Source organism: Penicillium canescens (genome assembly GCF_028828765.1).
Source record: "Penicillium canescens strain IBT 15451 chromosome Unknown utg000005l_segment0_segment0, whole genome shotgun sequence".
Taxonomy (NCBI): Eukaryota; Fungi; Ascomycota; class Eurotiomycetes; order Eurotiales; family Aspergillaceae; genus Penicillium; species Penicillium canescens.
The window spans coordinates 1,132,834-1,159,045 of record NW_026703967.1 but is presented as its reverse complement, the minus strand read 5'-3'; the positions used below and the strand labels follow the sequence as shown (position 1 = coordinate 1,159,045).

General features: G+C 49.1%; 9 protein-coding genes across 9 annotated transcripts; 3 read left to right on the top strand and 6 right to left on the bottom strand.

Annotated features, from left to right (window-relative positions):
* Positions 1 to 196: 196 nt before the first annotated feature.
* N7446_008027 (40S ribosomal eS7 domain-containing protein) lies at positions 197 to 1,260 on the bottom strand (the record flags this gene model as incomplete). The annotated part of the gene is made up of 3 exons (XM_058516772.1): positions 197 to 560; positions 625 to 707; positions 1,003 to 1,260. 3 exons carry the CDS (start codon positions 1,258 to 1,260, stop codon positions 197 to 199), a joined length of 705 nt encoding a protein of 234 aa, XP_058370418.1.
* A 282-nt stretch (positions 1,261 to 1,542) lies between these two features.
* On the bottom strand, positions 1,543 to 2,586 carry N7446_008026 (Rab family GTPase; the record flags this gene model as incomplete). The annotated part of the gene is made up of 3 exons (XM_058516771.1): positions 1,543 to 2,180; positions 2,371 to 2,434; positions 2,503 to 2,586. 3 exons carry the CDS (start codon positions 2,584 to 2,586, stop codon positions 1,543 to 1,545), a joined length of 786 nt encoding a protein of 261 aa, XP_058370417.1.
* A 6,250-nt stretch (positions 2,587 to 8,836) lies between these two features.
* Positions 8,837 to 10,473, bottom strand: N7446_008025 (uncharacterized protein; the record flags this gene model as incomplete). The annotated part of the gene is made up of 6 exons (XM_058516770.1): positions 8,837 to 8,875; positions 9,004 to 9,381; positions 9,447 to 9,519; positions 9,585 to 9,647; positions 9,705 to 10,019; positions 10,097 to 10,473. The coding sequence occupies 6 exons, from the start codon at positions 10,471 to 10,473 to the stop codon at positions 8,837 to 8,839; spliced, it is 1,245 nt and encodes a 414-aa protein (XP_058370416.1).
* A 311-nt stretch (positions 10,474 to 10,784) lies between these two features.
* Positions 10,785 to 13,574, top strand: N7446_008024 (putative phosphoketolase; the record flags this gene model as incomplete). Its single annotated transcript, XM_058516769.1, has 8 exons — positions 10,785 to 10,947; positions 10,998 to 11,072; positions 11,130 to 11,364; positions 11,413 to 11,565; positions 11,612 to 11,921; positions 11,976 to 12,596; positions 12,656 to 13,481; positions 13,537 to 13,574. 8 exons carry the CDS (start codon positions 10,785 to 10,787, stop codon positions 13,572 to 13,574), a joined length of 2,421 nt encoding a protein of 806 aa, XP_058370415.1.
* A 41-nt stretch (positions 13,575 to 13,615) lies between these two features.
* Positions 13,616 to 15,209, bottom strand: N7446_008023 (uncharacterized protein; the record flags this gene model as incomplete). The annotated part of the gene is made up of 2 exons (XM_058516768.1): positions 13,616 to 14,509; positions 14,583 to 15,209. Coding segments are annotated over 2 exons (1,521 nt in total), but the record flags the coding sequence as incomplete, so codon positions are not given.
* A 1,113-nt stretch (positions 15,210 to 16,322) lies between these two features.
* N7446_008022 (lignocellulolytic auxiliary activity family 14 protein) lies at positions 16,323 to 17,460 on the top strand (the record flags this gene model as incomplete). The annotated part of the gene is made up of 6 exons (XM_058516767.1): positions 16,323 to 16,825; positions 16,888 to 16,975; positions 17,025 to 17,053; positions 17,103 to 17,239; positions 17,293 to 17,367; positions 17,435 to 17,460. The coding sequence occupies 6 exons, from the start codon at positions 16,323 to 16,325 to the stop codon at positions 17,458 to 17,460; spliced, it is 858 nt and encodes a 285-aa protein (XP_058370413.1).
* Positions 17,461 to 19,711: 2,251 nt separating this feature from the next.
* On the top strand, positions 19,712 to 21,608 carry N7446_008021 (RTA1 domain-containing protein). Its single transcript, XM_058516766.1, has 3 exons — positions 19,712 to 20,514; positions 20,590 to 20,682; positions 20,734 to 21,608. Exons 1-3 carry the CDS (start codon positions 20,319 to 20,321, stop codon positions 21,366 to 21,368), a joined length of 924 nt encoding a protein of 307 aa, XP_058370412.1. The 5' UTR covers positions 19,712 to 20,318; the 3' UTR covers positions 21,369 to 21,608.
* A 28-nt stretch (positions 21,609 to 21,636) lies between these two features.
* On the bottom strand, positions 21,637 to 23,054 carry N7446_008020 (uncharacterized protein; the record flags this gene model as incomplete). The annotated part of the gene is made up of 3 exons (XM_058516765.1): positions 21,637 to 22,546; positions 22,645 to 22,983; positions 23,042 to 23,054. The coding sequence occupies 3 exons, from the start codon at positions 23,052 to 23,054 to the stop codon at positions 21,816 to 21,818; spliced, it is 1,083 nt and encodes a 360-aa protein (XP_058370411.1). The 3' UTR covers positions 21,637 to 21,815.
* A 65-nt stretch (positions 23,055 to 23,119) lies between these two features.
* N7446_008019 (ATP-binding protein) lies at positions 23,120 to 25,505 on the bottom strand (the record flags this gene model as incomplete). The annotated part of the gene is made up of 6 exons (XM_058516764.1): positions 25,394 to 25,505; positions 24,715 to 25,336; positions 24,297 to 24,662; positions 24,004 to 24,245; positions 23,610 to 23,950; positions 23,120 to 23,551 (listed from the first exon to the last, which is right to left on the bottom strand). Exons 2-6 carry the CDS (start codon positions 24,996 to 24,998, stop codon positions 23,120 to 23,122), a joined length of 1,665 nt encoding a protein of 554 aa, XP_058370410.1. The 5' UTR covers positions 24,999 to 25,336; positions 25,394 to 25,505.
* Positions 25,506 to 26,212: the final 707 nt, after the last annotated feature.

Here is a 26,212-nt window from a genome sequence, read left to right as displayed (position 1 = left end):
AAAGAGAAAAAACCGTCAATGCATTTTTATGGAGTCATCTCTTTTGGAACCCATAATGCCTATGAATCTAGCAACAATTCAAAACTAGAGAACACAGGGCATTAATTCCCCACGCATCGAAACCGAGCACATTCACAAATCACATTCCAGCCCCATCCCAAAGTTAAAACGAAGTGGCACAAATCCTGAGTTACATTTAGAACTCAGCACCGCTCTGGGGGAACTCGAACGCAACAGCGCGGCCAGTTAGGCGACGGTAGACCTCGCCGTAGGCATCGAGGCGGTGGTCAACACCACCACGCTCCTTCTCGTCAAGGATGACCTTAAGGGTCTTGGAGCCGTCCTCCTTGGTGCGGATGCGCTTGCCGACAATCTCGACGGGGTAGACAAGGTCGGAGAGGATGGCGTCGTGGACAGCGGTCAGAGTGCGGGAGCGGGGACGCTTCTGGGTCTGAGTGGTGCGCGAGGTGGCGGAGCGCTTGGGGCGGGGCAGGATGCGGCGCTGGGCCACGAAGAGGACGTGGCGGTCGGAGAATTTCTTCTCCAGCTCGCGGGTCAGACTGAAGGGCGGGGGATTAGTATTTGTGTGGTTTTTGTGTCGATGGGCCGGGGCTTGGTGCTTACCGCTGCTGGATCTTGTGGAAGTTACCGAGGAGGGGAACGGGAACGAAGACAATGATGGCCTTCTTGCCGTGGCCGACCTCAACCTGTTGTGGAAAAACTGTCAGAGATTGTCCTTGAACTGTCTTGCATGCAAAATCGTATCCCTCCTGAAACGGCGTCCTTGTGCGAAAATTTTGTCTTGTCTTTCGTATTTCTTCGTTGATGGTATCTTCGCCTTCATGTTGATAGGTTTTTTTGGCGTTGAGGGACGTGAATTGAGACAATCCACAAATCCAACCTTAACCCCAGAGTTTATTGAAATCCTTCCAAAATTCGTGGGACGCCATTCCAGAACACACAATTCACATGGCGGAATCACTATCGAACACCAATTCTTACCTCACGGGCAGAGACGAACTGCAGGGGGCGAAGGGTGGCCTTCAGGTCCTGTGTGTTGCTCTCGAGGTCGAAGAGAGCGCCGGCGATCGCGGTCTCCAGCTCGGAGGGTTCTGCCGGGACGGCGAGTTGGAGGCGATCTTGTTGATGGCAGCCATTATTGCGAGCGACGGGGTGCTGCGGGAAGTGCTGGTGGTGATGTCGACGGAGGGGAGGTTCGCAGATTGAATCGACTGGGAATTTGCTGTGGGATCGGCGCATTCGCTTAGGGCGCGCTATTTCCTAATGAGGCTTAGTGCGACCGCCTTAGGGCTCTCTTCTGATTGGTGGCTTCTGAATTTGATAGGACCCACTCTCTTCGGCTCTAACTTTTCTATTTCGACTCTTACACATCTAGGTGTGTTACTTGTAGGAATGTCACTCGAATTTACATCTAATCACTTGGGGAATAACAGTAGACTATAAGAGCACAAGTCTCAACAAGAGAAAAAGCAGGGACGCCTGTATCCATGGGAAATAATTGCAAATCTCTTCAGACCCAAATCAGCAAGCACAACCTTCATTGGCCTTTGCAACGTTCCGATCACCCAGGTTAACTCGAGCATCTTCCGCAGACCGACCTAGCGAAGTCTGGCCAGTGCCCGCGCCGGTGCCCCGACCAGTCTTCAGACTGCTTTCTGGGATAGTGTTGGCAATAGCCGTGAAGACGTCCACTACGTTAGTACCGGTCTTAGCACTAGTCTCGAAGAACAAGAGTCCTTCCTCCTCAGCATAGCTACCAGCCTCCCGTGTTGACACCTTGCGAGCATCACCAGACACAGCATCCTGTGGCTCATCTTCCTCAGCGGCTCCCTCCTCACCATTCTGTTCAGCCGACTCGGATTCGGCCTCGGCAGCGACAGCGGGCTCAGAAACCTCGCCGCCATCGTTGGTCAAGTCCAGCTTGTTACCGACAAGGGCGATGACGATTCCAGGGCTTGCTTGGCGCTGCAGCTCGGCAACCCAGTGCTTAGCCTTTGTCAGCGACGAAGGTTTCGTGACATCGTAGACGACCAGGGCGGCTTGCGCGTTGCGGTAGTACATAGGGGCGAGAGACGCGAATCGCTCTTGGCCGGCGGTATCCCAGATCTCGAACTTGATCGTGCGCGTAGGAAGGGAGCATTTCTGCGTCAAAAATGCGGCTGAAAATATGAAGTTAGCTCGGTCATCCTGGTTCGTACATGTAGTGACTTCGAGGGGTCCGGAGAAGCCGGTTGTGGGGGAAATCGCTTGGTAATAGACGTAATGCACTGCCCTGATCCGGAGAACAGTCCTCCTTTCTAACCAGGTACTTCGTGTCTTGCGGGGGCTGAGTTTATGGGAAGTTCTTACCGCCAATGGTCGGCTCCTTGTTCTCCTGGAAATCATTGTTGACGAAGCGAAGGACGAGTGATGACTGTATTCCAATGAAAAGACATGATTAGCTAGTGGCAAACGCATAACCTGTCACAAAGGTAGCCGTACCTTGCCCACTGCAGCCTCTCCTAGCAGCACAAGCTTGACACTGCTGCTTGGCTTCGGGGCATTTGCGCTCGCTGACTCGGACATGGCTGAAACAGCGAAGCGAAAGTGAGATAGAGGTATCCAAAGGCTTCCCGTAGAGAATTTGGCCGTTGGTCGACCAGGTATCAGGCGACCGGATGAAGTGTCAGGGTTGATTCAGCTGGTGACCACAGGTCCGGATTGGGGGCTGCCTAGAGGTAAGACAAGAGTTGGGATACGATTCGCTGCTGATGCGCTCGTATTGGTTGTGTATCTTGAATCCTGGTTAAGAAATAAGAAATGAGAAATGCAAACCTGCTTATAGACGTTCCCGAGGGTGTTGGTCGTGGAGAGCGGAGGTCGATGATGACGGGTATCCCCGATTAGGTTTAGCGTGTTCGTCACGGGAGGCCTATCCGATGAAGTATAACTTGTTTACTTCGACTCTACTCTATTTGGAGGTTTATTTGCTGTCTATTTAAAGACATGTTCAAGGATCTACAGTATAACTAGTATCATATCTCAGACATGCATTGATGGCAGACAAGGTTCTCGGGAAACGGAGAGTTGGGACCAGTCAAGTCAGAGCCACGTACTCTGACTTCATGCACGGTGCTAGACAGCTAAACAAACATGTTCCTGGCACCTTGAAAGCTGTCATCGCAGAATGGACCAGTGCCCAACATCTCTGCAGGACGACATCGGGCGCTCTTCAAGTAGCAGGTCAGACCCTAGTCAGGCTCGGGAGATATCTACCGATGCAGCAAGGCCCGCATCAGCAACGGGGCTGGCCGTTCCTAGCTCGGCATTAGTTGGCAAGCAAATCTGCCCGATGTTAGCGCAATCGTGGTCGGTCAGGTACGAGCGGAGTACGACGCGAGAATTGTGGGTTGCAAAGCTCGGGAGCACGAAACGTAGATCTAGGTCAGTCTGAATTAAGGGAGATCATAGAAAATTGATTGGCGCTGACAGTTTTGCGCAAGATATAATACACAGGCATCAACGTCAAAAAAAATACACATACAAAATATCCCGGGAGCAGAGCCCATCCAAAAGTGAAACAAAAAAATCAAAACGTGCTATTGACCGTGAGGTCGAAGCTCTAGGTTCTGGTATCAACCCATGCATCCCATACAATATCCATCCCGTCTATGCCAAAACGCCGGGTAGAAGACAGAACCAACAAAGGAAATAAAACAAAAAAATTCAAAGGCACTTTTGAGAGGTTGGACCGTGGTATCGAGTCGTAACAGAGGTAGGTAGAAGGTGAGGTGAGGCGGATGAAAGGTTGAGGGCCCGAAATAAGTAATAAGGCGCGTAGGCGCAGGCGAAAATAAAAGCTGTCAAAAAACAAGTGTCCACGCTTGGTATCCGAAAAGAAAATGCAGAGGTCGAGCCGAATTAAAAAGGGTATAATGTCGCGTGAAGCCTATAGCGAGGCAGAAAGAAGTATGGCTGAGACGAAAATAGTGTTACAGATATCTAGACCGTGTTAGTTTTGGTGCCCAAAAAGTGAGGTGAGCTGGTCTTACCAAAATCAAGTAAAACTCCAAACGCATATGCGTCAAAACTCCAGCCACTGTTGGGGGCCAGACAATCCAAAACATGACCGAGTGGTGTAGAAAGCAATGTTGGGTATGACGAGGGATCCCGAAACGATTTATTTCGGTTGTGGTGGAGGTACACCAGGCTTCTTCACCCCAGTTGTATCGTATGCGCCGCGTCCCATGTTGAAGGCCGAAAGATCTCGGAGAATCATGTTGAGGTCTGCAGAGGCGAGCATGATTAGAGAAAGGCGAGAAAACCGCGGGAAAACGAGTGTTACGATTGCAGGGCGAAGAATGCGATGGTTGAGACTCACCGATAAACAACGACGAAACACGGTTCTTATATGGATAAATCTCCAAGCAATCAAAGGCCTGATCCACCCCCCAAAGTGAAAAAGGTCTAGACAAAAACTGGTGGGTGCAGATGCAGGTGCAGTCGAGATCGGAAAAGGTGACCCTTTTAAGGATAACCACTTGGGACAAATGCGGGAGCAAGCAGAATCGTAGGGCAGGAATGTGACGAAACTCGACAAATCAGGGAAAATTGTTCTCGAGATGTCGGACAGGTTGCTTTTTATGTGGAAAAAAGATCAAATCCAATCAAATGATACGAGGATAGCTGCAGCTAATCCATAGAAATCTCGATCTGAACCAAGAAAACGGCGAGAAGGGATATGAACGGCAAGGGAGCAAGGAGAAGTGCTCCGGAAGTGGCTCCGGTCGATCCGGTACAAAAAAGCAATCGACGTATCGCAAGGGAGAAGGGAGAAGGAAGGGGAGTAGGGAGAGATGGTTAGGTATGTCGAAAGTATTAAAATCGCAGGGGGAAATGATGTTGATATAGAGGGTTTTTTTTTCCTCTAGGGGAGTTGATCTTCAGAATTTATTGTAATTATATTTTCCAATTCAATAAAACCATTAAAACAGGAAAATAGAAATGGGTAAATCGTAAATCGTAAATCGTTAAATCGAGGAAAAAAGAAACTAAAAAATGGCCTAAAATGCTAATTAAAAAAAAAAGACAAAATAAATGAAATGATAATCATATCAATATTTCTTTGTTTAGCACAGCGGCTCTCCCGTCTCCTGGCCCCGGGGAACAGGAACGCGTTCCCCCTTTCTTACATGTATACATACACATAGATCCTGATCCTTTGATTCATCACAATTTAATCTTGGATGCATCTAGCTCTTCTCTTATGTATCACTCCACCAAATCTCCGGGCCTTTGTGCATAAGTGGAGATCAGCCGCAGGAACGAGAAAATGGATCTTCTTTACGTATATAATTCTCGCGTGGGTATATAGACAGGGGCTGACATATGATGCCTAGGTCAAGCCCTGGAGGTCCCCTAGCCAACACCAAGTATTTTATTCAATCAAGGCCAGACATCCGGCCTCTAACGCGGTTCCCCGTGCAATTCACCATTTATTGAGGTAAGACCAGTCGCAACCTTCATCTCGGACTTGCATCTTGTTTTTCCCAACCCCCTGTTACAGATCAGAACGAAGCCGGTCCTTTAGGCGCCTGCTTTTGAATCTCGCCACTTGTCTCGTCACTTGTCTCGTCACTTCATCACTTTTCTTATCTCGAAGAAAGGGAAAGAAAAAAAAAAAAAACAGGAGTCTCCATCATAGGGGGTGGGGAGGCGCTAAGTGTATGAAATCCCGTCTCCGTTACGTGAACGTGAACATTCTTTTGGCCTTCTAGTTCCCGGGCCCTTGGGTCGTAATACCTTGACAGGGAAACATTCTGGACTTGTTCCTGACCCACCCCCATATCCCCTAATTAAGGGTACAGCTATACAGCTTGAATTCGCCACAATGGGGCCGACACATAATCCAGCCACAATTACAGGTAAAGTGTACCTATCCGTGACGGGTCGCTCCCCTGTCCCGGTCCTAGACTCGTAGGCTGGTTTCAGCTTATGGTCCACCTCGCCAAAAGGAGGATTACCCTCCAATGGATATAATGGAATCGGTCAATCTGAGTTTCTCCCTCGTGGTAATTGGATCCGGAGATCGTCGATTGCAGCCTAGGACCGTTGACCAGAGATCAAGACCCATTCTCAACGCGACCAACGGAAGTTCCGAACCCATACACAAGACGGGCGTTTGGGCGGCTAATCTTCGCGGAATCTAACGTCTTCTTCCACTTCCCCGGCGCAAACACTCTACTCAAGACCTGGCTTTTCTTTAGTCCAGAGACAGGCCTTGGGAATAGGGGAACACTTCGCATTCCCGGATAGAATTGGCGATCATCCCCTGTGGGCCATGACCCATAAAAAATAGGTCATAGGAACGGTATTTACGGACTTAGGTGTTCCCCGATACCAAAAATGACCAAGTGTCCAATTGTCAAGGGAAACGAGCTTCCTATTCTTCCATAGTGGAACCCCCTATGGGTCTCGGCAAGACTCCATTTCGATTACAACTAGAATGACGCTAGAAACGGGAGAAAACTGCTGCGAGACTCCATCAGTTAGTCAACCTTAATGGTCACAGTTAGGTTTCTTCCCCCTTTTCACCATTTAGGATGCTGTATGGATGTATGGAGGTATGGAGCACTCTATTGGGGAGGCTGGACCGTGATAGCCTGAATTTCAAGAAGTGAACACGTTAGAAACAGGAACTAGACTCAACGGTATCTAGACCCGAGACCCAGGGCTGTGGTTCGTGATTGCCCCGAAACCCTCTAGTCCTTAGTACAGAGTAACCTCAACAGGCACGGTAAAGAAAAGTCTCCAGACTTCGGGTCGATGCATTAGTGTACAAAACAAGGTTACCCGTTGCATGAACCGGCTTCCATCTGTTCCGGAACATCTTAGCCGTAATGTAGCTCACCTTCCAATTTGGTTTTTTCCTTTTTTTCTTTGGTATCCGCACTGTCGCGGCCCTATACGTGCAGCATGTCTACGCAGTGGCGTTCAAATCTCAAGGGAGTCGAATGAACAGTCGCGGATCCAGATCGTGTTAGCTATCGTGTTTTGCGTTGGGATTGAGGCAGGGGATCCCCTGGCCCGGATGCATCTTCGCGCCAGCCGGCTCTTTGTTTATTTGACAGGATTGTGGATGTGTCATTGCTCCTAAAATTGGGTCTGTTATGTGTCTGTGTTGGTTTCTGTTTGCTTTTTCCCCTTCTCATTGTTTGGGGGGCTATGTGGCTTCAGATTGATTCATTTTTCTTTGGGAGATCACTAGACATAGGAGAATGGCGCACTAGGGCTTCCGCGGATGCGAAGCCGGGCGATCTAAGTACAATTTCCCAATTCTCTCTAGAGTTAGGCTCCATGGACGGAAGTTCTAGAAGACTATGCACTCCATAGTTTGATGGTAGCAGTGGTCTGCCAATAGTGGGTGGTGTCCACAGCAGTAATCCGCCTTACCCCGTTAAGGGAGTTAAAAATGAAGCCAACAAACTCGGGATTGACATGGGAGCTGCGTTCCCCGTCCCGAACCAGTGTGTATCTCAATTCTTAGCTCCCTGATTTAGAAGGATTTTCGAACCCCAACAAAGAAGTGGAGAGATTCTGGCTTCAGAATGACAGGCCACAGCCCACATCCCAATAACCGCGGAAATCCTACATGATGATCGCTCCGCTGACCACCGCGTCGGGTTCGATCGTCCCCCTATTTCCTCCCCCTGACTTCGGGAACTTAGTTTTATTTTGTTACCCATCACGACATGACGCAGGGAGTATGACTGATCGAGCCACACACAGTACAATGTTGATACAATCAATCTTGCACGACCCACTCGCTAGGTCGGCTTCTCATCCCCTTCCGCGGCCACTTGCAAGTGGCTGGTGGATGTATCCGTTTACTGCATGGGGACCCCCTGGGAATGATCAAAAGTACTCTCTGCGTCACACCTCAGCCTCATACGTGAGAGGATATGTACGCTGTACATGTACCATGCACACTGTATGACATGCGAAAAAAGAAAGGAAACGCCCGATCTGGCGATCGCTGCCATGCACCCTTAGGTACATGCCTACATTTTGCAACCTTGGAACGAACACACAGTACACTTAGATACAGTAGACCATGGATCAGAGTAATACACATCTCCCAAATCCGCTAGCCTGCAGATCAGAACCATGGTTGAACTCGATCGATCTTGCAGAGAACCGGGGAACTACCCGCTCCGACAACCTGGTCCAGTAGATATGTCACATCATTCCTAACATTACAGGCTATTTTACTTGAGCTGTCTAGGCCAATGATAGCGGTGTATAGGCTACACTGCATCCACCCCCGTCTTGGTCCTTTGGTATGCAGGGACTTTGTGCTTTGGCTTTCTTCCCCTAACATGTACTGTACGGTACATACACTGTGGAATGATCATGCACTGCATTGAGGCGCAAATATGACCGTGTATCTGGATCACTAGTACTCTTGTATTGCTTCTTCCCGATCCCAATATCCCAATTTCCGGGTCTGATCCACCCGGGACTGGGGTTGGGTTTCTGAGACTCGACGCGTCGGAGACTACCTGTCACCCCAGCCACACAAATACATGTACACCTCCCCTTCCCCGATGTCAAAAGGACGCAAACTATGTCACATCTTGAGAGGTACGATTATTTGGAATGATTAAGTTGATTCGGGTATGCACGGAGTCCATGTAAATGTACGGACAGGGCCATCAATATTATCAATCGTAATCTAGAGGTATGTCCAGCGTCCAGCTTCCCAGCCACTCTCATCTATTCGTGTCATTTGGAATACATGCCGCGCGCAAAACTCGACACCTCGCATATGATGAACTCAGCTCCGTGTACAGACGCAGCGATACGCCATCTCGAACTGCAAGACAACCCCATGTTAGCCAAAATCCAACCCCAAATCAAGACTCCAGCGTAAACACGCCAGAAGGGTTGCACTTCTCGCCACACCGATTGTATCATCGAACGTCTGGATTGTGAGACACTTACCTGCTCATTAGTTTGACAAACCAAAACCCGGGGCCCCTTGCCTCCACCGGCAGATATGTCCTTCACCGTCTCGTCGTCCCCAGGCCCCTTATCATTAGCTGCTGCGTCGACTGTCACGCCCAGACATTGGAGCTTATCTGCTAGTGTTTGCCGTAGCAGGGCGCTTTTCTCGCCAATACCGCCGGCGAAGACGACCGCGTCCACTTGCCCGTTTAGCTTCACGTAATAGTTTCCAATGTAGCCTAAGATGCGGTCGACGATGATGTCGAATGCGAGCTTGTGCGCTTTGGTAGGTGGGTTGGCGACTGCGATCTCGCTGAAATTGGTTGTTCCGGTTAGTGCTTTCCAGCCGGATTTCTTGTTCAGGATTTCTTCAGCCTGCGTTTGGGGGTTGGTTAGATTCGATGTTCTTGATGGTCTTGGCTGGTTTGGTTACTACGCACTGTACTGATGTGCATCTCCTTGGTGCTTGCTGGACTTAGCTTGCCTGCTTCGTTGGTGTAGTGGAATACCAATCTAGACACGAGGCATATTCTGTCAGTATCGCTGCAACGTGGACGGGAAGTGTTGGATCAACTTACGAGGGGTCAATATCTCCACTGCGCGTTGCGCCTGGCAATCCCGCCAGAGGTGTGAGTCCCATACTAACCATGGTGTAAGCGTAAGTTCAACTTGATATAGATATACAGCAGGGTACTCGCGAGGTATCAATCGACTTTCCATCCTTGATCGCACAAACCGAAGCTCCACTGCCAACATGCATGGCAATGATGCTCGTCTTCTCTACCGGCTTACCTAGGTGCTGCGCAACCGAGCGTAGGATAAACCCGTAGCTAATTCCGTGGAATCCATACTTGCGCAGTCCATTTGCCTTGGCGATTTCCTGATCGATAGGGTACGTGTACACGGATTCGGGGATAGTCTGATGGAATGCTGAATCGAAGAAGGTAACGCTCTTGACTTTCGGTAGTTCGGTCCTGCAGAGACGGATAATTTCCAAAGCGGAGAAGTTGTGGCTGTTGGTGGAATGAATTAGTACATTGTGAATATATATTGGGGAGCAGACAATATAGTCGAAAGGTGACAAGCTTACAGTGGCGCGAGGTCTTCCAATGCTTCAAGGTGGTGTAGTGTCTCGTCATTGATCTCGACTGCTTCATGATATTCCCCTCCGTGGACGACGCGGTGGCAGATATAAGCTAGATCGTCGACGCTGGCGATTTCGGAGAGCTCGCGATCGCTGAAACAGCGCTTCAAGAGGTAACTGAACGCATCCTGGGGTGTGTTCAGTTTCTCCTTGAGCTCTTCCTTGTGCTTGGAAGCTCCCTTCTGGTATTTGAACGATGGAGGGGGTGCGGTGATCCCAGAGATCTCCGCATCTGCGATAGCTCTTGGCGGGTTCTCCAAGGTATAGAAGGTGATTTTGACGGAGGATGACCCCGCGTTGACGGAGAGTATGGACCTTGTCATTTTGAATGTGTTGAGCGTAATTGAAGCAGGATGTGTTCCAATTATCTCAGTACAAATTGACTTAGATTAAACTGTGAGGGCTAACTGGTGTGTCACGGTGATGTCAGGTGTGACGTCGCCGGGAACGAAGGCGGATTAAATATCCTGTTGGTCTGACACAACATGATTGTTTGGTGGTGCCATCTATTAATCTATTCCATTCCTCTTTCTATCTTCTTCATATATCTCACTATTTACATTGGACTCTTCGATCTCCAATTTTGGTGTGGATCACACTTGCCGTGCTCTTGTCGATCTTCCATACACTCATCATGCCCGGAGAAGTCATAAACGAACCAAATCCGCAGCCACAACCGTCGCATCTGCCGGACTATCTCGAGAAACTTAGTGTCAATTTAGACCGTGAAATCCTAGATCAGAAGTCCTGCGATGCGTTGCTCAAATTTCGCCGAGCGGCCTCATACATCGCGGCAGGTGAGCTGTGACGATATTTACTTGGACATCAGTGACTAATTCGGGTCTAGCGATGATTTTCTTGCAAGGGAACACACTCCTGAAGCAAGATCTCACATTTGACCATGTCAAGCCTCGCTTATTGGGTAAGCTGCGTTGAACTATAGTCCATGACCATCATTAGTTGACAGAATACTCTACAGGCCATTGGGGAACATGCCCAGGACTGATCTTGGTCTATTCCCATTTGAATTATCTTATCCGGACCATGGACTTAGACATGCTCTATGTCGTCGGCCCTGGACATGGTGCGCCGGCAGTGCTAGCCGCGCTTTGGCTTGAAGGCTCATTGGAGAAATTCTACCCACAATATTCACGAGACAGCAAGGGCCTACACAATCTCATTTCAACATTTAGCACCCCAGCCGGCTTACCAAGGTCAGTCCTGTAACTTCCTATTAGCTTCCTCAGCTAATACTATTGCAGCCACATCAACGCCGAAACCCCCGGCGCCATCCACGAAGGTGGAGAGCTGGGCTATGCCTTAGCAGTAGCATTCGGTGCTGCTATGGATAACCCAGATCTGATTGTCCCTTGTATTGTGGGCGACGGAGAGGCCGAAACTGGCCCCACTGCGACGTTCGTCGATCACTCTCTTTATCGGTTCTTGGCTAACAATTAACAGGTCCTGGCATGCAATCAAATACCTTGATCCCAATGAATCGGGTGCAGTTCTGCCAATTCTGCATGTGAATGGATTCAAGATCAGTGAACGGACCATCTTTGGCTGCATGGATAATAAGGAGCTTGTTGCCCTTTTCAGTGGGTATGGGTATCAGGTTCGTTTTGTGGAGGATATCAATGATATAGATACGGATCTCTATTGCTCCATGGTTTGGGCTATAAAGGAGATCCATAAGATTCAGAAGGCTGCTCGCTCTGGGAAGCCGATTCTCAAGCCAAGATGGCCCATGTTGATTCTGCGAACTCCAAAGGTATGGGTTTCATGTTCCATTTGCAGCTCGCAAGCTAATAGTTCTATTTTATAGGGTTGGTCTGGTCCGAAACAGCTCCGTGGTCACTTCATTGAGGGCTCGTTCCATTCCCATCAGGTTCCTCTGCCAAAAGCGAAGTCCGACAGTGAAGAACTGGGTCTGCTTCAGAAATGGCTATCTAGCTACAAGCCACAGGAACTGTTCACGGCAGACGGGGATGTCATAGACGAGATCAAATCCGTGATCCCGACTGCAGATGCAAAGAAACTTGGCCAGCGCATTGAATCTTACAACTCTTATGTTCCTCCAGATCTGCCCGACTGGAAGAAGTTCTGCGCGGAGAAAGGGTCCAAGGAGAGCGCAATGAAAGTAATTGGTTGCCTCATTAATCAAGCCTTCACGCAAAACCCCCACACACTACGGCTGTTCTCGCCAGACGAGCTGGAGAGTAACAAACTTTCTGCTGCCCTCGATAGCACGAACCGCAACTTCCAATGGGATGAGTTTGCCAACGCGCGAGGTGGTCGTGTAATCGAAGTTCTCAGTGAACACATGTGTCAAGGCTTCCTGCAGGGCTATACCTTGACCGGTCGGATTGGTATCTTCCCATCATATGAGAGCTTCCTCGGTATCATTCACACGATGATGGTGCAATATGCCAAGTTCATCAAAATGGTGAGCCCTTTCCCCTTTTTCCTCTGACAAACCCAACCTAAACATATGCTTTTATATAGGCACTCGAAACAAAATGGCACTCCGGCGTGAGCAGCATCAACTACATCGAAACTAGCACCTGGACACGCCAGGAACACAACGGCTTCTCCCACCAGAACCCATCATTCATTGGCTCAGTACTAAAGCTGAAGCCCACCGCTGCTCGCGTGTACCTGCCACCAGACGCAAACACCTTTGCGACGACAGTGCACCACTGCCTCAAGTCCAAGAACTACATCAACCTCATGGTAGGCTCAAAGCAGCCGACTCCTGTGTATCTCAGTCCCGAAGAAGCCGAGATCCACTGCCGCGCAGGAGCATCGATCTGGAAGTTCTGCAGCACGGACAATGGAACCAACCCGGACGTGGTACTGGCCGGTATCGGTGTCGAGTTGATGTTTGAGGTGATCGCGGCGGCGGCGCTTCTGCGTAAGATCGCGCCAGAGCTGCGAGTTTGCGTTGTCAACGTGACGGACCTGATGATCCTTGAAAATGAGGGATTGCATCCGCACGCCCTGTCTACCGAGGCGTTTAACACGCTCTTCACTTCGGATAAACCAGTCCACTTTAACTATCACGGCTATCCAACCGAAGTGCAGGGCTTGCTCTTTGGACGTCCCGGTCTTGACCGCATTTCTGTGGCTGGTTATATCGAGGAGGGTAGTACTACTACGCCGTTTGATATGATGCTCGTCAATCGTGTCTCGCGTTTCCACGTTGCTCAACATGCACTTCGTGGCGCAGCCAAGCATAGCGAGAAGGTGCGGGTTCGCCAGCCGGAGCTGAATGCTCAGCTTGAGCTAGACATTGTCAGCTCGCGCAAGTACATCATCGACAACCACAAAGGTGAGTATCTGTGTTCCTTATATAATTCGTGAGCAAAGCTGATATTAATTCTCAGATCCCGAACATACTTATGACACCCCGAAATTTGACTAGAGCGGAATTCTAATAACAACTATCTTGCTAGATAATTTCATCTATGGCGCATCAGAAGCCATTTCAAGATTTTCAATACGTCGAATAATCTCCTCCACATCTGCCCAGATCCGCTGTCGATTCCGCAAGCCCTTTAGCCTGTTTAAATTATGCTTGATCTGCGTGAAGACGAAGTGCCAGTCCGTTCTTAGTCTGGGCAAATTTACCTGGTCTGGTATTTCGCACGGCATAGGGAACCAGTGTTCAGCAGCCTTCTCGGCATCCTTGTGTCCCATGTAGTCCACACTCAAGACTTCAGACACGCGCTTCCGTGATTTCAAAATAGATTTGACCTGGGCTGTAGACACTGTTGTCCAGATCTGAGGAATATGTTTGCATTCGGATTCATCCCATGCTTCCCACAGCCAAGGCATCTCTTCACGTATTAGTCGGTACCACACACTGTTGGGAAGATGTGTGAATGTCCTAGAAGCAGCCCTTAAGCTGGAGATATCAATTGATCCTAGGAATCCGATTATCATGAGGCGAATTTCCACGGGCATTGATGAGAAGATATCGGCCCGCTGATGCTGGGATGATCTATGCCGAGCTTTGGTAGATTGCGACAATGCAACCTTTTTAAATCGGCCAGATCGCTCACAACTTATCTCGCCATTTACCGCGGACAAAAGAAGTTCTGAGAGTCCGGGCACATAAAGAGGACTGGCAGCCAGATACTCACTGCCAGGTTCATGGCGCCAGAATTGGTTCTGTGCCCTCTTGACCTCTTTCGCCCGAGGAAACCGGTAAAAGGCCTCTTGATCAAGTTCGGAATTGCGCCAGTTCATGAGTCCTGACGCCTCAACTCGTCTGAACTGGACTTTAGATTGCCGGCAGAAAATATCGAAGCACCATGGATGCAACGGCATTGCTATATCGTTGGGAGCCAAGTGTGGCTGCCACATATCAGCCTCGTTCCATAATCAAGATCTTCAACATGATTCGAGACTACCAAGAAAGACGACCCACATAGTAATTGTCATTGTCCGCTTCTAGCTCCTCTATTCCACCTCGCGCAGGCCACACCGTTGGAATCTCCCAATCGCGCGATGGCATTCCATCACATATCCCGGAGAGTGCCCAGTCTCCGTTAATTTCCCAGGGCTCATGTAGCTCGTCGGGCTGCCACACACTGCTTTTATGGAGCAAGAACTGGGCTGTGCGGCAGCCTCTTGCCTCTTCGGGAGAGATTATATTGGTCGAATATGCGGATTCCCCAGCATCAAAATATCCAACATGTTCCTCGGGCTCTCTGCAATTTGGGTTGAAAGTTCTCACTGCCCAGTCGTTATACTGCTGAATCTCAGTGTCCGTTATATCAAGGCTCTCTTCGTTTTCGGGCGTCTCTTCGTCACTGCTGGCGTCGGTTGAAATGTCGGAGCCATATTCATATGCCTCACTATCCTCACTTTCTTGGGGCCTGTATTCGACATCGTGATCAGTTTCTTCATAGTCCATAGAGCAGGCCACGTCTGTCGTGTCGACGGCTGGGTTGTCCCTTTGTAAGGTTGTTTGGTCTCGATCATCGGGGTCCAGCTCTCCTGAGATTGAGCCGAAGATTATGTTGAAGCTCACACCGCAGAGATGACAGTAAGCCTAGCAGACTATTAGAAATGCCGTATTATCTTCAGATGAAGTAAGAAATTCTGTACCTCGGAATAGCCTGGACACCGTCAGTTACGCTATCGCGTTTGAGTAATTAGGTCAAGGTTCAACCTACCCATCCTTTTCACTGTTTCAAGCTTCAGCTAATGTAGACATATATTTGTTTATATACCAATTTCTGAGTTGTAGGTTGAAGTCTGGTTTTGCGTGGGAGCCTACATGGGAGCCTACATGGGAGCCTACACACTATTCCTTTCTTGGGCTAGAGCAGTCCAGCAGCCTCTCTAATTGGACTGACTAGAAGCAGTCAATATCACCAACTGCCTGATGAATAGGCATCTATAGACAGCAGACAAAGATGCTTTCAATCAGTGCCCAAGGCCTTTTTATTAATTCAGCAAAATGTTACAGTCTTGGTCTACCTTAGGTTCCCATCTGTTCACCATATGCTATTCTTAAAGTAAATCAATTATACCTCTACAATCTTAGAACTTTACGACACGATTGTGGGACATTGAATAATGTGTTTAAGTCACTAGAAACCGCTATGGTAAGAGTATAAACCGAGTATCATGAAACGAAGGGGCCGTGAGATTCAGGGGAGGCGAGCACCCCACCCCGCTCGGTAGTACTCTTGAGGCAGGCCTTGAACCCTGCGATCGGTCCCTTTAATCAATATTTTGAGAGTCTTGCCCAGATGCCGAAATTCCGCAGCTGGCCAAACCCAATTTGAAAGATTGCTTCCAGGTATAGTAATTTCTCTTCGAACCTGAGAGACCAATCTCCTATACTAGTTAGTCGGTTTCATATTCGTGGAGCTTTTTCATCTGTATCGTACGGATGTAACTGCAATTGCCGCTTGCTAGAAAACCTGAAACAAAAATTAATAACTACTCAAGAACCATGGCAGGTGTAACCCGGATAACATGGCAAGCTCTCATCCAGAGTTGTTATGATGCATTCATGGTCGTACTCTCGTGCTTTCTGCATAAATACCAGTACTTCCCTACTTGAGTTCTTTACTTGCTCTCAGTTTCATCTTCTTCCAACAATAACCACGGTCTTCACTCCCGCTTTTCCTCCAAGATTTCTGTCTCCTTCATCATGTTGCACCCCGTTGCATTCCTCGCATTGAGTGCTGTTGCTCAAGCACACACAGTTGCTTGGGTCAAAGGCATGTACTGCCTGGGAGGTCCCGACCTTTCGACAGACAACGCGAACACAAACACAGCCGTTGCTCCCCTGTATAACCTCCCTCGTGAAGAATGGTGGTTCCAACACGATCGCGGCTGTGACGCAGCACCTCCAGCGGATGGCGACATCCTGCAGCTCCCAGCTGGCGGAAAGTTCACGGTGGAACTTGCGCACAACCGCGCGCAGACTACGCTTTCATACGACGGGAAGTATACCTCTGAATGGCCGGACGGGAAAGAGCACTCCGAAGACTGGGCCGGTCCTGGAAGCCCGCCCGACTGCATTCAGGACGATGGAGCAATGCATACTAACAACCAATCCATGGCTGCTGGAACTGCGTTTGCTATCAGCTATCAGTCTGACCTGGCTGCGGTAACGATGGAGAACTTGGCTGTGTTTACAGTTTTGGAGCAGTAAGTTCTTTTCCGAAGCTTTTGACACTATAGCTGCCCGGGTTCCTAATATCCGTTTATAGCACCCCATGGAAGCGGGTCGCTACCTATGAAGTGCCCAAGGATCTTCCTGCTTGTCCTCCTGGTGGATGCACCTGTGCCTGGCTCTGGGTAAGTGTATGGATATTCAGCCAGGTTTTACTTAACTGACACCAGATAGGTCCCGAACGGTTGTGGACAGCCCAACATGTAAGTGTCCATAATCTAGTTCCAGTCCGTTAACTGACAAGAGAACCAGGTATATGGCTGGTTATAAGTGTAATGTCACTGGGTCTACCTCCTCGAAAAAGGTCGCCGCCGCTCAAGTCGCTGCTTATTGTGCGGATGATACCAGCAAGTGCGTTAAGGGTGCTAAGCAAATGATTGCCTTCAACCGTGAGTCAGTCCTTCTCCTGGACGGTATACCCAGAAGTAACTTGAAATCATAGAGCAAACCGGGAACAACGTTCAAGTCCCCAATGGCAAGACACCTATGTATAACACGGCGTGGGGTTTCAAAAATGGTACGTCTTCATCTACTATAAACTTACAATGAGAACTAATTTGCTAACAAAAAATCACTCTCCAAAGGTGCGCAAAATGATATTTTTGTTTAAACAAGGCCTGGGTTCGAACAAACTGCTATGAGTCGAGCAGATGGAATATGATTCGAAAGCATACACCTGTGTATTCCATTAGGCTAGCTTCTGCGAGGCTCAGGGTGTGGTTAGTTCTACTCGGTAAGCAAGAGGCGGCGATGGCTGGGCATTAAAACGGGAGGGGAAATATGTACTATACGAATGCGCGATCCATGGGATGAGTGCCATCGCTTTTCTTTACGTGCCCGGGTTTGTGCTGGGCTTTTGTATATAGTGGATGGATATCATTTACCCCGACTACTCGTCGAAGCGATATGCAGGTTACCACAAATATATTTTTTTTCCTGTGCTCTGTGCCCCTCCCTGAACGAACTTCAGAGCCTCGCACAGGTCATCGTCCCGGAATTTGTTTACAGTGAGAGTCGAAAACACATTCCCCTATAGAGACACGATTTGTTTCTCGGTCCGTACCCGAATCACACTAATCCATATTGGGTTTACTCTACGTACAACCCTTGCTTGGTACCAAGAGATTCTACGTGACTCCATTGAGCATTACAGTATCATACTGATAGCTCATCAAGTACGGCCATTACCAGAAAAGTTCTGCCTAAATTACGGAGCGGTGAACTGTTAGTGCATTTCAGATCTACTTTCGGGGAATCGAGTCGTAAGAGTGTGGGATATAACTGATTTCGAAAACTACTGCGTCAACTCATATCTCGCACTACTGCACGCACAATATAAGATGCTCTTTTCAAATTAATATCCACCGTGCCTCCAAACTTGAAAGGGTCAAAGTCAACCGCTGCGCTGCTTCCACCAACTCGTTCACGAGTCACCACACTCGCAGTTGATATCAAAGAGTCGGTAAGATATGTTTGGAAGGGGTATAAATCTGCTCTGTATCCGTGACGTCGGTCTTGTTGGATGTGATCTAGGCATCGAGGGCGGTAGAGAGAGGTTGGAGGGTATCTAAACAAAGTCCGTGTGGGTTTACCGCATTTAAGGAACACAATATCTCTATCTCTCAGGCCTAGACTCACACATACAACTGAAACGCGGCTCCTCCCGTATATCAATGAAATGACATCACCCTCGCTTTCGAGTATACTCCCCGTAGTCGCTTGACCCAATTCCCCGACTCCATTGCTGAGTACAGAAGATTTCAATGGAATCTGGAACAGAATGCTGAGCAATTGAATGTCTTGCTTTATGTGGAAGGAGGCTCACTGAACATGGTGCGTTTGTCCAACCAGATAGGTCCGCTGTATTGATATCTGGACCGCCACGGCAAGGCTTGGTTTTTCTTTCGTTGGTCACAGTAGCTGCCTGACTATCTGTGTTGGTCGGGGTCTGGACTAGGAGGGTTGAGAATTGGTCTCGATGGAATCGTTATCTCGTTGCAGTGGGTGTGTATAGGCTGCGTTTTGTGTTGTTTACATGAGTGGCTCCGACATTGTCAGTTCTCTCTTTCCAGGCTCCTTGTTAGGATGTATCATCTTGATGCGCGGCGTCGTGGTTGGGCGGAGAAGGCTCTATGATTCCATCAATCTACAACCTATCTGGTTGGAGGTTATTGAAGTTTTGGTCGAAGTATATCAAGTGCGCTGCGCAAGCCGATCTGTTGTTCACAAAGAGAAGCATTACTTCGCGTAAAACAACGTGTTTAAAACGTGCTGGAATTGCTTTTGTTTTTAGTTTTCTGGAGCTAAAGTTATTAACATGTCCTTGCTCCAAGGGCCATAACGTTATTGCTTAGATCTATACAAAAGGCCAATAGAACTTCAAAATTATATCAAAGCGTATTGCCTATAGTATGTACCAGTTAAGCGGCAATAGATAACCACGGTAGGTGGATCTTGTTCTCGTTTCTTTTTCCGCTGGCACATCCGCCGTCATCCGAGACTGCGGCCCTGGGTTGTCTCTAGGGTCCGTTATTCCGGCAGATCCAGGGCTAGATTTCAATATTTCTCGAGAATGCACTCTCCATCACGTACATGTAGCAACTTCGTTGCATGATGAATACGATCTCACCTCAGCGAGGTTTGGTTGGATAGGGCCAAAAAGCCTATTTGGCCGTCGGATTTCGGAATATTAAAAAAGCCCCCAAAAGCCAAGTCGGTAGTGCCGCTAACAACGCTCTCTCTGGATCCTCGCTCTCGGATCGGAGATAACCTGGAAGTCTGAGGTCAAATCATCCCAGGGCTGACTCGGCGAAACGCTCCACGCTAAACCCAAAAGGGATGAGCTTGCGAGAACGCACGTAGTTCGGCCCGAATCTCTATAAGATCTGAAGGATTTTTTCTCTTTTTCTTTGGCTTTGATGTCATATTCCCATACACAAGGACAATACCATGTACGACTGGTCCATGTATTTCCCACACTCCGGTCAAGCATTTAGCGGTTCCCACGTCTTTGCGGCCTTCTCGCTTCATTTACTAAACTAGACAGAGCCATCCCGGTTATCAACCCGTTGGATATGTCTCAACTCGCGTGGTTCCTGTTTTGCGATTGGCTATTCCGGTGCGGGTCTTATACTTGTCTCTCCCCGGTAAATTCAGCATGGTAGTTGGGACGGAGTAGACGTACATTAATAAACCCGTGGCTTTGGCCTCGCAAGCTCTTCCCCGATGGTGGGGGCTAGTATCTGCTCAGCCATGCTGACTCGTACTTATACTTCTCGATTCTGAATATTGATGCCTGATTCCTTGTCCTTCGTTGGGGCTCCTCTGATCTAGGCAATTGGTCTTGTTGTCTATAAAGCTCTACTGAGCCGCTTAGAGCATCGTCGTTAAATCTCTCTATCCAAATACAGATATACCGTCGGTCTTTTCTTTCGATACATTTTTCGACGTTTATTTACTTCCTTCGATATGGCTGATAGACTTCAGCTGGAAGTTGGATGCCACGCCCCTGTCGATGGTGTGGAAAGCTCATACGGATACGTTCCTACGCTGGCAGCAGGCATCGCCTATTGCACACTCTTCGGTCTCTCGATGATCATGCATACAGTCCAAATGACTTGGAAGCGAACATGGTGGACGAGCGTGTTCAGCATCGGATGTTTGGGTACGTACATTGTCTCATTGTCACCTGTGACACCGAACCCTAACTCCCGCAACAAATCACTGACAACCGCAACAGTCGAAGTCATCGGCTGGGCAGGCCGTACCTGGTCATCCAAATGCCCATATAACTCAACCGCATTCCTAATGCAAATCTCCACCCTCATCATCGGTAAGACCTACATCCCTGTCTAATATCCAAGCACCATCTAACAATCACCAGCCCCAACCTTCTACACAGCAGGCATCTACATCCTCCTAGGCCGCTTCATCCAACTCCTCGGCAACGAATCCTCAATCCTAAAGCCAAAACTCTACCTCTGGATCTTCTGCACCTGCGACGTAATCTCCCTGGTCGTTCAAGCCGTCGGCGGCGGCATGGCCTCAGGAGAAGCCGGCAAGATTGACGGTGATACCGCGCCAGGCACGCACATCATGGTTGCCGGCATTGTCTTCCAGCTGTTCTCGATTACCATCTTTGTATTCTGCGCAGCTGACTTTGTCCGTCGCACGATGCGTCGCCGGCTGCTGCAGTCGCTTACTGGCTCGGTTATTCCTTTGTTTGCTGCGATGGTGTTGTCCATTGTTTGCATCTATATTCGGAGTATTTATCGGACTATTGAGTTGTCGCAGGGTTGGTCGGGGTACCTTATTACCCATGAAAGTTACTTTATTGCGCTTGATGGTGCTATGATGATTGTTTCGGTGGCTGTCTTTAATGTGCTTCATCCTGGTTGGTTGTTGCCTAGTGGAAAGACCATTTCCTCGAAGGGGGAGAGATCTTCTACTGATGGGCTGGAAATGAATCGTTCTGCTGATGGGTTGGAGGTGAATCGCGGTCCGCCTCTTCATTATTGAGTGCTGTTCGTTTTGTTATTCGATTTCTTTTGGTGTTTTTGGTGTGGCTTTGTTTCTATATACCAGTGTTTGTTTGTGATTGCCCTAGAAGATAGATAATAGCGAGCAGCGATTGATATTCAGGAGATAATTAGTGTTGATATAGACTTTTGATTAAACTTAACGGCAACGTATATTCAGGATGCCCTATTAAAACATGATCTGAAGGGTAATCGACGAGCGGAAAACCATCAAGCACCGAATGATAATATAAAGGGAGGGGAAAAGGAACGAAAGTGATTAACCTGGAATAATGGTATACTGCGGCAGCATCGAAAAGCCATCGAGATTCGTGGGCTCCATCAAAAAAGAAGGCGCTTGAAATGGTGCATTTCGCCCACCGGTCAGGCACCAGGCACCAAAGAAACACTAAATCAAACCCTGCACGAGAATATCCAATGTCAAATATCATACACCATCCACGGCTTCAATCCAGCCAAAGCTTATTCCTGTAACAAGCGCCGAAACAGCCCAGACGGATCCCCATGTAGCAGCACCTACGACAGAGACATCACGAATGGTGCCAGCCACTTGGACAATGGTGTTGAGTAGGATGCCAGCTGCAAGGATAATCGACCGAGAAACCAGGATTCTGGACTTGGGAGATAGCTTGCCCCAGGTCTTGCGGTAAATAGCCGCAATCAAGTATTCGCCTTCGCGGCTCGCGCTCGCCGACTGAGCGTCGTTGATCGCGTATCCAGTAGAGCTGGCGAACAGGAAGTCACGCGCGGCCCAACCAGCAGGAGCGAGAGTCAGGAGGAGCACCGGCAGGCCGCCGGGTCCAGCGTGCGCGGCGCTAATATCCGGGAGACTCTCGAAGTGCACGACCAGTTGCGCAGGAAGCCAGGACGCGTAGCTGATATACAGCACAATGCTGAAAATTGAGGTTGCGAGTAAGCTCGTGAAGAAAGTGGTGAGCTTGTCCTGCAAGATGCCTCGGTTGGCAATTGCGCCAGAGGGCGTGTGGGAGAGATCGTGGACGGACGAAGGCCGGCGCAGGACGACAAATGGAAGAGCCGTCGATATGATTGTGATCCCGTAGGAGATCAGAGCTGAGGTCGGGCGCACGTTATAGAAGCAGGACAAGAGGGAGTATATCGGTAGGTGGGTCAAGAAGAGGAACGATGCGACATCGCGACCTATTTCACACGATCATACCCAAAGTTAGTCTCTGTAATTTATCTGTATGGCTGCAGGGGCACTGCAAGATAGCAATGGGGTGCAGAGCTTTGCTTACCATCAAACCCGAGCACCCAGGCCACCCCGACTTCCACAGCTCTCCAGCCGACCAAGACCCCCACTTCCCACCATTCTTCCAGGTGTTTACTGATCGGCCCGAGATCACCTAGAGTCAGGCTGGAAGTGAGTGTGAACAGAATTGAGCTCACGATCAGACTGCTCAATACGACAAGGATAAAGCGCGCCAGAGAGGGAATGCACGTCAGCGGAGAGGACTCCGTCACGGCCGTGAGGTCGCGTGTGGGTCGTGTGGTGGTGCTCGATGCAGTCCGCTTCTTGGGAGACATGGTTTCAGATCTGATTGTGATAATACTGCAATACAGAAATTGAGTCTGAACTGAGTGCAGTCACAAGAGCGAGAAAAAGATGGCAAGGAATGTGCTAGCGGTGAGCACGTGATGATGTCATTTTACGGAGTACAATTCCAGGGTTTGCTAATTTACAGTGGGGCCCCAAGTATACAACCCTAAGCATTAGTCCTCCTCTGTCTCTGCCACGGCAAATTCCACAGTGCCACTTTCACGTCCGTGGTTGTCTTTCACCACTACTCTGTACTTGCCCTTGTTCCATAGGTCCTTGATCGTCAACTCACGAGTACGGCCAAGACTCTCGATGTCGCCAATACGCTCCAGAGTGCTATCCAGGTGCGAATCGAAGTTTTCGATGGCGCAAATCTCTCGGAAGGCGCGTTGCATGGGCACTGAATCGGCGCGCACCATGGCTCGCGAGTCGATGGTGAAGATATTCTCATGATCGTAAGATTGGATGAAGTCGGCACGGGTCATGATCTCGCGCGCTTTGTGGAGCGGGATCTCTGGTAGGATGTGGCCTCCTTCTGGATCATAGTTTCGCTCCATCTCTTTCTCAAGGTCTACAAGTGCTTTGGCAAGGACCATAGCCGCAGACTGGTTTATAGTTAGATTGGTTTGCGTAATAGGTTGGGGCTCTGTGGTTATTACTCACGGAGAACTTCTGTTCGTCCATCACATCATCATCCATCTCCTCTCCGAGAATCCAACACTTGTTGAGAAGCCAGGTCTTCTCGGCACGGCAAATGTCGTCGCAGGTCTTGGTCATATCGTCGGATTTGGCGACACGGCTCAAGAAGGACAGGCGACCACCCACTTTGTCGTAGACTTGCTCCAGAGTCGATGAGGGGAGAACCTGGTTGCAATACTGCTCGCGGTACTTCTTCAACGCAGCCATCGCCTTGTCCTTGGGTAGGTCGGTCACGGGTATGACTTCCATACGGGTTGCATAACGCTTCAGGCGCTCATAAACCCAATAATCATCGCTGTTGAGGACTGGAATCGACGCGAGTTAGAAAGGTTGAATGAAGTACTTGCTGGCTCCTTACTGGTTGTGACAAGGCCGCTGGCAGCCCATTGTTCCGCCCGTTGCTGAATCATCTCTAGCAAATCCTGTCCATCATGGTCGTCTCGGACCAAATGAGTGCTGTTGATAATAAGGATCAGCGGAGACGAGCCGGAGCGTCTTCTGGTGAGTGCCACTTTCTCCAACTTGTTGAAGGCACGTTCAATGTCCAAAAGGGCAGTAGTGTCCCTGGGCCCACGGATGCTGAAAAGGCTGCCGATGTAGCTAAAATTTTATCAGTATTTTTGCTTGTGGCTGATAATAGTGAAAGCTTACTCCTCATGGAATTCGTAGTCCAAGGCTTTACCCAGTCGGATGCGGAAAATCTCGAGATCGGCGTGCGCTTCGAACATCGCACAGCTATTGCCATTGATCTTGCGCATGGCCTCTAGAAGCATCGAGGTCTTTCCCGTGCCCTTTTCGCCGATCATTAGGTAGTAGTGGCCCGTTCTTCGCCCGGCTACAATATCGTCAACCTTGGGTTGCTCATTGCGAATAACCCAATGCTCCTCGTGCTGGTACTGATGCTTCCCAGATACAACGCCTGCGACCTCGAGGGCGGGATCACCTGGTTTGAACGCATTGTCCATCTTGTCCAGGATCAAGTACTTGTAGTACTGGTGATACCCATAACCCGCCGCTCTTGTGAAAATATTAGCCACAATATCATATACTTCGTGTGATGAATCCTTACCCTAAGATGAAAATCGATGCCGCAGTGGTTGCCGCGGTTTCAAGCATCTTGAGAATCGTAGATTTCAAGTTAGGGTCTGAGTCGCCATTGCGACCATGGCTTTGGCCTTTGCCCTCATCTGAATCAGGCTGGTCGGTAGGGTCCGGGGTATATTGCCCGGTGTTCTGAGGGTTTGAGTTGAACCGCTTCGGTGTATACACCACAACACGGTTATTAAACCGAAGTCTTGGCAGGCCCCGCCGGGCATAGCCCCTTGCCGGTTGTGCAAGTCGGTTCCATAGCATCCTGGTCCGTCTTGGCGTGTGTATGGAGTGCTCTGAGGCGTGAGGTCTCCAACGAGGCTCACAGAATTCGGTGATAAACCGCAATCCAAAGCGTAATGATATAAGGAGTGTATTGGGAAAATGAGTTCACAAGGTCACTCCAGAGGATGACGCGTCGTTAAAAGAGAAACGAGAGACTCAGCTGAGAGCTGGAAATGAAAAGAATGAAGTTGAAAGAGAGGCTGAAGGATCAAGAAACAAGTCAGAATACGAATGAAGAGTGTGGCTTAGTCGAGAGGTGGACTCCGGCCTCAGCCTCGATGAACCAGGGATGGGGAAGGCTTGGCGTGTCGATTCGGCTACGCTCTGATCATCTGTATATTGGCTTCAATATGTATGATATGAGCTTCTTTGATGTTATAATGGACAATTATTGTGCACCTGTGGCTCTTTGATTTGGATTCCCTCATGCAGCATTTTGGTTCTTTTGGTGCGTCAAACTCGTTGGTCTTCAGCCCCAACAAAGCTGCAAGTGAGAAAGTCTGTACATTTGGGCGAGTGAAACCCTTCTCGGTGCGCTGGGGAGCCAGATCGAAGTAGTAACAGTGGTAATGCATCCGCGTTACGGGGGTAGATGTAGCTTGTCAGTGACGTAGTATCCTTGTGTTATGTTTCTCCTTATATATACGTCAACAACGTCCCCAAACAGCTTCAACTTGAACTGATTCACGACACGAGCAGTCATGCATTTCCAAGAGGCATATAAAAACCAGCCTGAGTCAAACATTGACAAGTTTTTGCTACGGCAAGATGCCACGGTGTAAGTTACTCGATCGCCAATGTATGTCGACGTGGACAAAAACATAGACACCTGAGGCAGCAAGACACTAAATACTATAATCTATGAGTTTGTCAACGAGACAATGGAAATTATATACTAATACTACCACCACCCCGTTACCTCAGTTATACTACACTTTTACCGATCTAAATAGCAAGGCCATTTACAAAATCCCAACTGTAGAGTGGAGAAAAGGCACTCTCCGCGTCTTCCCCGAACCCACCGCCCGAGCACTTCCGAGGGTATGCCGCATCCGCGAAATTTTCTCTCCGGTTTCCCTGTTTCACCGTCTTAGCATCCTATTCAACTTTCTGGGGTACGGGGTTTTTGTTTCTTGCCCATTGCCCTTTTTCCTTGTATCATACTAAGATTTTGTTTCCTGCCGATTCCCCGC

What these genes read in the sequence shown, in the direction of transcription:
- N7446_008021 (XM_058516766.1), top strand. Translation starts at nt 20,319, where the DNA reads ATGGCTGATAGACTTCAGCTGGAAGTTGGATGCCACGCCCCTGTCGAT. An exon ending in GTTCAGCATCGGATGTTTGG is followed by an intron (nt 20,515 to 20,589) that starts GTACGTACATTG and finishes CAACCGCAACAG; the next exon opens with TCGAAGTCATCGGCTGGGCA. An exon ending in AATCTCCACCCTCATCATCG is followed by an intron (nt 20,683 to 20,733) that starts GTAAGACCTACA and finishes AACAATCACCAG; the next exon opens with CCCCAACCTTCTACACAGCA.